At 44.1% G+C, this 12,766-nt stretch overlaps 1 protein-coding gene across 2 annotated transcripts in view; it reads right to left on the reverse strand.

Moving 5' to 3' along the window:
- Positions 1 to 12,766, reverse strand: part of Tnks (tankyrase) — a 357,580-nt gene that overhangs the window by 142,727 nt on the left and 202,087 nt on the right. Inside the window, exons 12-13 of one of the 2 annotated variants that reach the window (XM_055061240.1) lie at positions 8,850 to 9,001; positions 1,003 to 1,185 (exon numbers count right to left, since the gene is read on the reverse strand). In XM_055061240.1, coding sequence (XP_054917215.1) covers positions 1,003 to 1,185; positions 8,850 to 9,001 — 335 coding nt within the window. The remainder of the gene's footprint in view (positions 1 to 1,002; positions 1,186 to 8,849; positions 9,002 to 12,766) is intronic. The other variant, XM_050193320.2, reaches the window with a different exon arrangement.

Raw genomic sequence — 12,766 nt, forward strand, 5'->3', positions numbered from 1 at the left:
TAAAAAAAAAAAATTCTTGGCACTTAAAAAGTGAAAATTTTTCCCTTTCATGACCATTCCAACATGTTGTGGACTTCGGCAGAATTGATTACCATGTTCAGTGTCCCCGTGCTTAGAGTTAATTGACCTCTTCTATGCCATGCTGTTATTCTGAATTCTGACCAAAAAGGCCATATTATTTATTAGGCCAATTGTTGGACAACAAATTAAGACCCCAGTTGTCAACATGTTTTATTTCCTTATTTGCTTATCCTTGCACTGACCCATAGATTGTGTGCAGCCATCCACTAAAATCGCGATTAAGCACTAAGATGAAACTAGGCTCATCCATAGCATTGCTAGAAAATGCAAAGTACTGCTGATGTGCTGAGCTTGCCCTTTACTGTTTTTAACAGAAACGCGTGGGCGAACCAAGCTCATCCTAGGCATGGAAGGAGTTATTTTGCCCTTGTGCTGCAATCTACCAGCTTCCTAGTTAGCTCAGATGGCAGAACGACTGTCCCAGGCGCTGGTCTCGGGGTTTGATCCCCGGACAGGACAAATTTTTGTTCTATTGCAAATCTTTCTTTTTGGGAAAGCTATATTGGGTTTTCTCTGTAGCTACGTCTGCAGTCGGATGGATGACAATTTTCTCTTTCATCAGCGTAATTTTTCATATCTGCTGCCAAAATCAGCACCTTATCCCTATGTAGTTAGTGAAGAATATGCATCTCTAGCTAAATTAAAATAACCTGATGTCAGCATCGTGATAGCAGCAGCATCGTGATGGCAGCAGCATCGTGATCACACACAAAAGCATCCATCGGTCGTAGCCGGCTAAGTGGTGATAAAGCTACCGCTGTTTAACAGGCATTCTCAGAAGGCGCACGCGGATACCAAACATTGACACTCAAACCAGCCGGGCAGTGTTGCATTGCCCAATTTCCATGACCGAGATGGTTGACGGGACATGTGGGAAGTGCATGGGCATTAGCAGTGGCGGTGACCTCAAGCACCCCCTACCTTTTATCTACGTGACCGTCTCCCTGAACGCTCCCCTTCAGCTCGAACCGTCTACCCTTTTGTTCCAAGCGAGGGTGCAGATCTGGTGCCTCTCCAACGGCGCAGCCACTAGTCCGATTTCTTTCCATGTGTGGGTGTTTCCCGCATCCCCTCTTCGCGGAACCCACCTGCGTCCTTCGTTTCCTGTTATTGGCCAATACAGCAGCTTGTGGAATCGTCCTGCGCTTTGCTGTAGTCGCCTAGACTGAGCCACACAACAACAGCAAGACCAACTCCCTAACCTCAAACTGACTACATGGCTTGTAAGAATAACACTGTGGTCGCTAATGAATGCCGTCACCTTCTTATGGCACGCTAACGGCTGTAAACGGCAGAGGAAATGTGCTTTTGTTGCTTGCCATGGTTCAATGCATGTTTGGCACCTCGAAGCAGAGGACAATGCTCTTTGGTTTCTGCAAATCTTTCTCAGAGCACAATGTGTGTGATTTGGACTTCTTTGTCTGTCTAGTCTGCACCACGTGCAGTATCGCCAGAAATACTGCCACAGTATTTAGCAAAAACTGTCCTTGTTTGTGGTTTAAATACATAAATGCTTTCAAATCACTCTAGTAAAAAAAAAAAAAAAAAGAAAAAGAAAGGAGACTGAGTGAGATGTTACTTGCTAGCTTCTTTCTTTCTCACAGAGTACAAGTTTGGAGTTGTAATCTATGTAATACAATGTGAATCCATGCTTTGTCACAGTTCGCTCACCACCAGTTTAGCAATAATAACTATGACTATGTAGGTATCAAGGCACACTGCCAATGCAGTTTTATACATGGTAGTAAATGCAAGAATAAAGGTTACTTTAAACAAATAGTCACAACGTATTCTGGCAATCCTGTTGTTCATGTACGGTTTCTACTGATGACTATGGCGATGTGGACTCTGGCACTTCATTTCGGTTGGACGCAAGCACCGGTTTTGCTCTTCAGCGTCACACATTTGCAGCACTTCACACTCGCCAAGCCCCAAGAGTTGTCTGAATTAATCAATCTGCAGCCAAATATGTCTGAATTGCCATAAATAATGCATACGTTTGCACGAAGAAGAGTCCGAATAATCCGGTTTTGCAAATTGACAAGGGTCAAATTAACGAGGTTCTACTGTATAGCATAAGTTTTCAAGCACTTCTGTACTTTGATCCAGCAGTTCTGTGCAGCAGAGCCAAGGATATGCGATCCGTGAGCACAGATTCGGAACCCGTTGGGCAACTAAATGGCCTTGACGAGTGGTCTTGTTGGCAGGCGCTTTTTTGGAAGTTTCTCTGCAGGTCACAGGGCGGTTTATTATGCTATTTTGCTTCGTTTTTTATTCAAATATTTATTGAGGCTCTATGATAATGACTGTAAGAGTTCTACACTTCTTTGAATAAAAAGGTAGACAACAAAAAAATTAATGCTACGATGCCATACAGAGAATAATTTGCATTTAAAAAGTAGAAACATGTAATTGATTTGACAGTAGCTAAATTCATACATGTAGCTGGCACAGCTACAACAGTGCGGAGGGCTCCCTCCTGGGTAGTGCTTCGTCCTTCGCAAAAATGGTGTCCGTAGACGTGCTTGTGAGGTGTTGTTCCAAGCTGCTCTTTCATGCGAAAGGAACGAATAAGTTGGCGTTAAACATGCCTAGAACAGTGCAGAAGGAGTGCGGTAAACATGCACAAATGGCTGCACTTACAATTGTCAACAAGCGCACCGTGTACTTCCAGCTACTTCCAATGGAAAATGAGCATTTGCATTTCACAATGATGCTCACATGCACTACTGACAGCAGAAATCTGGCCCCATTTATCATCTTCAAGTGGAAGATGCAGCCGAATGAGACTTTCCCATGGGACATTGTCGTCGTGAATTTGAAAAGTTGCATGGACGAGGCCCTCGTAATGAACTGTATCCACAGTCTGGAATCAAGAGACTCGGCGTGCTCCTGTGACGTGTGAGCACACTGGTCTAAGATGCATTTTGCTGGCACTTGACCTCAGGTGTGAAAGCAGTTAGAAGAAATATGACCCCATTCCATTTTTCCCTATTCCCTTCCACAATTTAGCGATTTAGAGAAGAAACATTGCACTGAATTTTGGATTTAACGAAGCTATCTCACGCGGCAACAGCACATAACAATTGTCACTGTGCAATTTGCGGGCCCAGAGTAGCCACCCTGTCTGCTTTTAATTCATGCTTGTGAGGACCACGTGAGCAGTAATCAACTCGCAAGTTCTGTGTGCTGAGAACCACTTTCAAGTTTAAAGGTGTCTACTAGGTGAGCTTTTGTTGCCAATGAATGACGATATCGGCTGTTTAAAAGGGCCGTGAACGACTTTTTATCGAAGTGGAGATTTGCATTTGAAGTTAAAATAGGCTATTACAGAAGTACTTTGCCACAAACAGTACTTCCATGCATTTAGCAGAACCAGAGTGATTGGAAATCAAGCACACCCTTCACAGTGCTTCCACTCCTCTTCAATGCCTTGCATTGCAAAGGCTACGGCAGAGCAAGGTGTGCCCACAAAGGTCTGCCTACTGGACATCATCGTAGTGTGCAGTTTAAATTTGATTTTGGATTTTAACATAGATGCCACTACTTCCGATTTTGGTGCCTACGACGCATAATACACAAGCAAAATGCAGTTCTACTCAGTGAGCTGCAGTGCACTTAGCCAGTGGACTCATCACAGCACACCTTGGCAGCTATGGTATTTACTTTACGTGGCAGACTGCAGCTACCTGCAACTATAGTGCATACGTGTAGCGTTTGCTCTGTGCACGACAGGGCTCGAGTGTGTGCTCACGCTCATATGCTCGTCTAGCCGTGCTATGTGGTGTGGACTGGCTTTGTACGTCCTTCAACAACTTGATCAACGGACAGTAGCCACATCCAACTTGCGCATTTTGAAGCGCTATCAATAAGTCTGCCAAAGCATCTAAACAGGAGCGGCCAGGAGTCAGCATTTTGCTGTTGGGTGAGCACAGTACCTATGCCATGGCCACTGGCATCTGTGCAAACTTGAATTGGTGCAGATGGATCACAGTGGCCTAATATCAGAGGCATTGTCAACAAGTGGATGGCGAACTACCGAAACTGAGCACTACATTCGGCTTGGACACGGCCATAAAACTTGGACGTTCCATGGCATGAGAGACACTTTCTCGCAATATCCAAATGGAGGCGTGCAGAAGGATCGCGCATGCGCAACGTGCCCAAAAACAATATTATGACCAACGCCACCGTACGGCACCACAATACAATATAGACAATGAGTTGTGGGTACAACGAGGTGCACCAACCTCTTCAAACAAACTGTGCTTAAAGTACGAAGGACCTTTCATTATTACTGAGTGCCTGGGCGAGAACGGTCCACAGCTTTTGACTCGCACATAGACAACAGAAAGCGAAATAACTTTGCTGTGCATGTGTCACGCATTAAAAATGGCATCCATCGTGACATCACGATGGATGTAACGTGACATCATGGGCTTTTCTTACAGGAGCAAACCAGCTGCAGCATGGCCGAGTGTAGTGAAGAGTGGATCTTTGGCTCGGAGGCTGGATAGAGAGAAGTGGAGGACGATGAAGTGGGAAATAGAACAGCTTGTGTCTATCTTGTCTCTTACAATATACAATATAAATACACCTCTACCATGTGACTTGTTCCCACACTTCACACATACATTTTTTTCCACTTTCACACTCCTAATGCCAAAGCATTAAAATGTGCAGCAAATGACTCGTTGCGTGTGGGGGCACCACGCCACGGGCATTTAGGCTTAGTGCTGCAGTCAGTACACTCAAACCTCGTTATGACGAAGTTGAAGGGAGAGCAGAAATTACTTTGTTATATACATTATTGCCATTGGCTGCAATGTTTGCCCAATGGGGGTGCACAATTGTAAACATGGAAATAAGTGGAAAATGAAGTGGCTTGCAGAACCGCTATATGGCCAAGCATGCGATGAAATTTCAATAAAAAACAACGAATCTTTGGCATCTGCAACACGCGACTTCTTAGTGCCTGATGCGACAGCCCTTAGATAGCTGCCTTCTGCTTCGCTATGATGGCCATTCGTGTCCGCTTTCCACTTGGCCAGTTGCGGTCGAGCAGCCCGTGGCATACAACACAGCCGCTGTGTGATCGAGGAAGCAAGTTAACTTAAGCTCGTGACCTCTGAGACTGCATAGGTGCCAATGCGATCTTGGAGGCCCCGTCCAGCTGCCAGCCTGCCCAGCACGCCGCAGGGAAGTGAATGCATGACCTGGGCGTGATCCCCGAGATTGAACCACGGAAATCTCGGAGACCAGGCCCAGCTGCAGCTGTCTGTGCGGCATGCCGTAAAGGAACAGAGAGGTGAATGCACTCATTTTTCGTATGACGTGACTCGCACAGGCTTGCACGTGATCCCCGAGATTGCACTTGGGAGATCTTAGAGGCCCAGCCGCGCCTGCCTGCACATTGTGCCACGCAGTAGAAGTGAATGCATTTATCTTTTGCACCACTGCGCGTAGTAGCCACGCAGCGTAGCATGACTCACACAGCCAGGCCTGCCAAAAGAGAGAGGTGAGTGGAGAAGTATGATAGTGAGCCATTGCTTGCACACAGGTACGCAGTCTTTGTCTATGTGCGGCGGTGAGAAAGACCAGTGTTGCTGTATGGCGTATTCAATGTGGGGACGCGGGAGTTTTGAAATGCCGCGCCAAACACCACGGAAAGCGATGTACTTAGCGCGCAACGTTCAGGTATTTCTGGGCTTTGGAAATGAATCTAGTTCATTATATCCATTGGTAGGACAATTTGATTTAGTTAAAATGAGGTTTTAAATACATGGATCTCTATGGGGATTACAAGGGGAACTTAATTTACATCAGTATAGCCATTATTTCGTTATTTCGCGTTTCATTATAACAAGGTACAAGTGAATATCTAAGAATTCCACAGCGTGAGCGACTTCACATTTGTTTGCAAAACAAACTAAACTTTTGTACGTCTAACACCTGCTTTGCGTGCAGACGCTGTTCATGGCATGTGGTGCTTATTAGAGCAGTAGCCATATAGTCGGAGCGCAAAAAGAAAATTGCTTGTCTGTATTATAAAGTTCTGCATCAAGAGTGATCACCTTCGAGATGAAATATAACACAGACAATTTTAAATGACAAAGGTCACACAAAGAGTTCTGATTAGTGTCTCGCTCGCACAACTTCTTCCAAGACATGTCTACTCATCAGTATTGAGGGCGCAGTAAATTCGCTGTATACTTTAACAAGCCCTCATTGTGAGTGTAAGCAAATTGGTGGAAAGAGGGAGTGGGGAGTGGTTTCCCAAGGCCAGAAAGTTTGAGAACCCCCAAGTTAAAGAAAAACAATATGTAGCAGTGGAGTGACAGCTAGCATGTTGAAATCCTTATTCAGAAAAGAAAGTGGAGATTATATGCTTTGCTTCTTTTTTTATTTATCTGGAAAGCCAATAATTGCCAGCTTGATTTCTGGAGTGTGAATATACCTTAAGAAATATTTTTGCTTCTTTGAAAAATGCCTTCATGACTAAAAAATTACACTCATACCTTGCCACAACGCAAATTGCTTCAACAAAAGTGCTGCTACTACAGCAAAGTATCTTCGATTCCCCATCAGACCGTCACACGAGTTAATACATAAGAATACTTGTGGCAGCGCAACATTTTCTGTACACTGCTCCAGATTAAATGCTTTTCTGATCCCTCACAGAAAAAAAAAAAGAAAAAAGAAGTCACAGTTTCGCTTGAAAGGCAAAGCACTGATTGCGATAGCAAATTGGCAGACAGCCATACAAAGTAAGCATAGTAGTTTTATTGGCCGTATAAACTTGTAAACATTCGCTTACTAACTAAATTAACAAGCATAGTGTCAGTGCGCACAGGCAAACATGAACATATCATACTCGATGACTGCAGACACTTGCTGTCAAAACGCTGGCGTGAGGAAGCGCGGCAGCAGCAACGAGTAAAGAGACCTTCATGTTGTCCATCGTTTCAACGTAAACTAAGCAGCGACAAATCAGCACACGCAAAGCTACAAGCCGTCAGCCCACCTAGACTGTGCCCTCAAAACAGATTGCTTTCAATATAATGCCCGCGTGGCCACGCCATATGCAGTTGCTGCTGAAGTACAACGCCCTCCTCCCTCGGTTATATACGCGCGATGGAAGACGACACGCTTCCTCCCTATTTGCCTCCCTTGCGCGCATGAGATCGAGCCGCGATCGTTGGCGCACCCTCGCATGCTTTCATTGGCACATCCAACAACGGTGCGCGGCAACAGTGTTATCCCCCTTGGACTTAATGTGAAACATCATGGCGATGACAAAAATGCGTCTGGAGTGTCCATATAATTGCTATCGCAATAAAATCACTCGCAGAGCAAGATCAGCCCTTCCAAGATTAAAATGTTAAATAAACAGCAGCACTGCATGTTCTGGATAAAAAAAAACTTCCGCAGGCCGACCGCTATCGCCCATTTCGGATGTGGAGCAGGGCAATGTTGTGATGACCCACCTCACTATGAACATCACTTTGCTATTCATATAATTCCACACTAACTTGATTCTAATAGCCACATACAAGAGTACAGTAGGCTTCCGTTAATTTGACCCTGGTGGGCCCAACGAAATTGGTCAAATTATCTAGCGAGTTGAACTAAACAAGAGGCAGAGAAAACCCCAAAATACACCACTGATTTATTCGGCAGTTATTCCCACGATTCTAATGAGCCTCCAAATCAAATGTGCACCCACTCTTTGTGTTCAAACTAGAAAACTAATGTAGACATTAGAGATCTTAAAGTAGAAATTGAACACACACCCGAATTTTTTAGCAATAAAAATGTAGCATGCCTTCGATCCTGCCAAAAAAGAAAAAAAAAGAAGAAAAAAAACTCAGTAAAGTTTACTTTCAAAAAACAGAACTTTATTCACATCATGTCCATCGTCATCACTCTCAAAAAGCCCTTTATCACCGTCTATGAAGAACCACAACATCTCGTCTTCTGTATGGCCCATAGCATGTTTAATATTGTGCATATATCAAACGACTCGCAGCAATCACAAACGAGTGGTGGCCTACGCACAAATTAACCACTTGGCTAGTTCGTCTTGTGATGCATGCAATTCTCCTAAATGACAAGAACACATGACACAAATCGTTTCTGCTATCTTAACGTGTGAAGTAATGTATTGTCTGAATGTGCTTTTGTAATCAGACAAAGCAACATGTCATTGTTGTCACACTATGGATGAACTACTTCTGCTGCCATTCACGATCGCTATCTTGTAATGGCAATAGTTATGATGCTGGCTAGGATAGCTCTGATGATAGGCTGTTGCAAGCACCGTTTTAGTTTCATATTGGATTACACCGCCCAAGCAATCTTAAAACGAATTTTATTGGGAAAAGAAGGTCACGCTAGAATCGGGTAAATATTACTGTGTTAATCCATTGTGAGCCACTTTTTTCAATTTAAAATCTTTCTGAGGCAGGCCGAAAATAGGCATTTGTGACGAGAGATGACAAGCGCTCGACACATCTCCTGCAGCCTAAGCGTCGCTGAGAGGGACGCTGCTGCTATTGTAGTCGCCACGTGCGTGATGACCAGCCAATTCGAAGTACATGACCTTCGGTCGGGTTCAAATTAACATAAAAATAGAATTAACCAGAGTCGAATTAACGGAAGTCTACTGCATAATTATTGTTGCATATTATAATGGTATGTATATAACCAAACAGGTGAAACTTCAAATGACTGAACAAAAGATTGACAATGCTCAGTGCAGAACCTACCCTTTGTCTTTGGCATGAACATCAGCACCATGCTGAAGCAAGAATTCAACCACTGCCACACGATTGTACCCTGCTGCAAAGTGCAATGGCGTTGACTGTCGCCCATCCACATCTCTGCAGTTCACAATGTCAGCATGAGACGATATCAATTTCTGCAAAAGAAGTACAGAGCACATACTTCGGATGACACACCTTGGCCTCTGCCAAGTGGCATACTTAAGCCTCACAGAAAGAAGAAAATGCAAAGCTGAAGGCACACACAATATCTTGATTGCAAAAATATGTTGCAGAAAAAAAAAAAAAAGAAGGTTTGGGTAAGGGTTCAATGCACTTGGATTTTTTTTATGATTCAAGTCTATATTGTAGAAGCAAAGGCTGAGAAAAGCCAGTTTGGCGCAGTACTGGTGGTCCCACATTGAGAGCTGATATGCAAGGCCAGGCAACACCGTGCACAAAGTCCCCCAACGATTATACTGTATGTGCAGTCTTCTGCCTGTGCCTGTTGCTGACCAAGAGGCTTGCCGTCCCACCTGCCATGGCAGGCTCCTGTCTTGAAGGCTGCTGACCATTTGTGCCAGCCTTGCTGCATGCTGCCTCGGCTGCCACCCACAGCAGCCGGTCTACCCAATCAAGCTTTCGCTCTGTGCGGTCACTCCATATACCACTGCTGACATGGCTGCCAGTCATCGCAGCCTGCCCTTCCTGTCAGCAAACAAACAACGGAGCCCTGTCATTTTGGCGCTGGGCTGCTCCTCCCTAATGGCAGCCAGACCTCACTCATTCCTGGCAGCTCAGCCTTCCTCTTAAACGTAGCTGGCTTCCCCATAGTGCAGCACTACGTCGTCTTTCCTCGGCTGCTGACCCTTATCTTGGCAGTGAGCCCGTGCACATACTTTGGGGATAAAGACAGGCCCCTCGACCAGCATCAAGGCATGAAATATCTTCACCTCTTGAAACTGCAGTGGCACCCTGGACAGGCCCCGACGATGACGAGTACGTTAAACTAAAAGTCATCAAGGGTTACGCACCATAGCGTCCCACAAAAAGCTTACATTTAGAAAATATAAGGCGCTGAACGCTAGTTTGAAACAGTCTAAAACCCGTGCCACACGGGCATAGAAAATGACATTACCTTGCTAACAGCTTAAATTTTAATGCCACTTGCATGATGCCACACGGACGAACCTAATGCCATTTGCCTTAATGTCATTCGTTATCCAATGCATTCACCAGAATTCATTTGACTGAGATACACGTACCCTCATCCATAACTTTCGTAGTGCAGTATAAGTGAAGTATTTGAAACAGTCTCTACCATGTAAAAAATAATTTATACATAACTTTCACCTAGAACGCTCCTGCAAGGAGTTGTGCCTGGTGAATTTCTTCATGTCAGCGTTGGAACAGCTTCGATGGGCAAAGCGCCATTTTGATTTTGGGCTTCAGATTTGACTTTGAATGGCCGAAATTACTATGGTCGGTTGCAAAGTTGGAAAAAACGGCAAGAAATACAAGCTAACTGCACTATATTAGGCTTGCTTTTATGATTCACTATTCATGAAGGCATAAATTAAACTTGTAAATGCATAGTTACTTTTTATTTAGTACCTTAAGATTGCTCACTTTAGGAGATGCTGTCATCTACATCACCACATCAAATGTAATTACGAGGGTTAATTTTTCTTCAAGGTCAGTCACGAAATGAAAACCACCATGAAAATTCGATGACACTGAGCGCAGATGTGTTGCACAGAGTCTCTAGTATGCCCGTCGATCGTGTGAGGTTGCAGTTGTAAATTCTGAGCGCACAGTAAGCACGTAAACATACCTTAAGTCTCCTGCTAAGTGTGAAGTGCATGCTGTCATTCGATTTCCACATGCTGAGGGGTACAATGCAGCCGAAATTCACCGGCGAACAAGTAATGCGTATGGTACAACTTTCATGAGTGACAGCAAAGTGCAGCAAAGTGCAGCAATGGCGCAGGAACTTTGAAGCAGGATGCAGAGATGATGATGCAGGTGGGCAGGGAAGGAAGCAAGTGTCAGCCGATGATGTTGTTCAGCAAGTGGATTAGGAAATTCAAGAAAAGGTTCACAATTTCTGTTTTGAGTGATTCGTTTCCCGAAATCTCACTGTCAGCTCTCTATACCATCGTGAGTGAGAGAGTCCAGTATCGCAAACTCTGTGCGAGATGGGTTCCCAAAATACTGACCAACCATCACAAAACACAGCCAATGTGCGCAGCCTTAACATTTCTCCAGGGTTACCACAAAGAAAGAAGATTTTTGAAGAAAATTGTCACAGAGGTCGAGACATGGGTCTGTTTCGAAACTGAAGAAACAAAAGAGCACAGTGGATGCAATCTGACTCCCCCAAAAGCAAAGAAGTTCAAGCGAACTTTCTCCAGCAGAAAGTGTATGTCTACTGTGTTCTGGGACAGCAATGGTGTTCTCTTCGTGGAATTAATGGAATGTGGCATGACCATCACTGCGGCTCCCTACAGCGTGACTCTTGGACATTTACGAAAGGAAATTCAGAACAAACGAAGAGGAATGTTGTCATCAGGCAGTGTCCTTCTTCATGACAATGCACGGCCGCACAGTGCAGCTGCAACAAAGAAGCTCATGCAGAGTTTTCAATGGGAAGTGTTTGATCACCCACCTAACAGCCCGGGCTTGGCTCCCTTTAATCACCATCTTATTTGCTCACGTGAAATGCTGGCTAGGAGGACAGGAGTTTGACTTGGACAACAAGATGCAGACCAGTGTAAAAAATTGGCTGAAAGCACAGCCAGCTGATGATGATGAGGGGATAGGAAAGTTAGTACCACGCTACAACAAATGTCTTAATTGGAGTGGCGACGATGTAGAGAAGCAGCTGGAAAGTGTATCTAAATGGTCCAAATAAAACAGTTTTGATTTTCACTGTGGTTTTCATTTCACGACCAATTGGACCTTAAAAAAAATTAAAATAGCCCTCGTAAATTTGGACGTGTTGCAGCTCCACCCAAAAAAAAATGTCATTAGGGGATTTCAGGCATTAATGAACGAATGTCATATTTTGTGCCTGTGTGGCACGGGTGAAACCTCGGAAGTCATATCTGTCACGATTAGAATGTAATGGAGCCCACGCTGCAAGTCTGTTTTTTTTTTTTTCTTTTGTTCTTTGACGTTTTCAACCCCTTAACTGCCATGACAAATTCCAATGAGCAAAAATTCCCGTATATATTTAAGTATATGCATATACCACACCTTGCTACATGAGATGCGGTATATGCGGGTTATATTGCCACACCATTCTATGACTAAAGTTGCTGATACCTTGTCTTACATTCTTGACAGAGTTAACCTATTCCTCGGAATTTAGAGAATGTCATCCCACAAAGAAATGCCATGAAACAAAACACTGATAGCATATGCCTTTTATGTTGAATCTTCTCAGACTTACAACAAGAAGAAGTTTATTTACCACATAAGTACACTGATGTATACAAAGCGGTGGGAATGGCAGGATAAAAGCTGCATAACGGCAGCTTGACTAGTCCCGCCTCTTCGTGAACAACAGGCAGCAACATGGCAACATATTTGTTGTACATACTTGTGGCAAGGTTAATGTATGTATGCACACACACACACACACACACACACACACACACACATGCAAGAAAACCAGAAATGAACACTTTGAAATGGCATAGAAATACTTTTCAAGCGACAAAAGAAAAAGTTAACATTCACAGGAATTTTTGCAGTAATGTGCTCTTGGATATATGACGTATGTTTACATCACTTGGATTATATTTGTTAAGTGTTGAGGGAAGACAGTAGGAGAGTGCTTGAAGGCCATAGTTAGTCCGAGGGTGTGGGACTTCCCAGTGTTCAGTCTATCGATTTAGGCGAAAAGAGGGATTCCGCTG

Source organism: Dermacentor andersoni, chromosome 1 (assembly GCF_023375885.2).
Source record: "Dermacentor andersoni chromosome 1, qqDerAnde1_hic_scaffold, whole genome shotgun sequence".
Taxonomy (NCBI): domain Eukaryota; kingdom Metazoa; phylum Arthropoda; class Arachnida; order Ixodida; family Ixodidae; genus Dermacentor; species Dermacentor andersoni.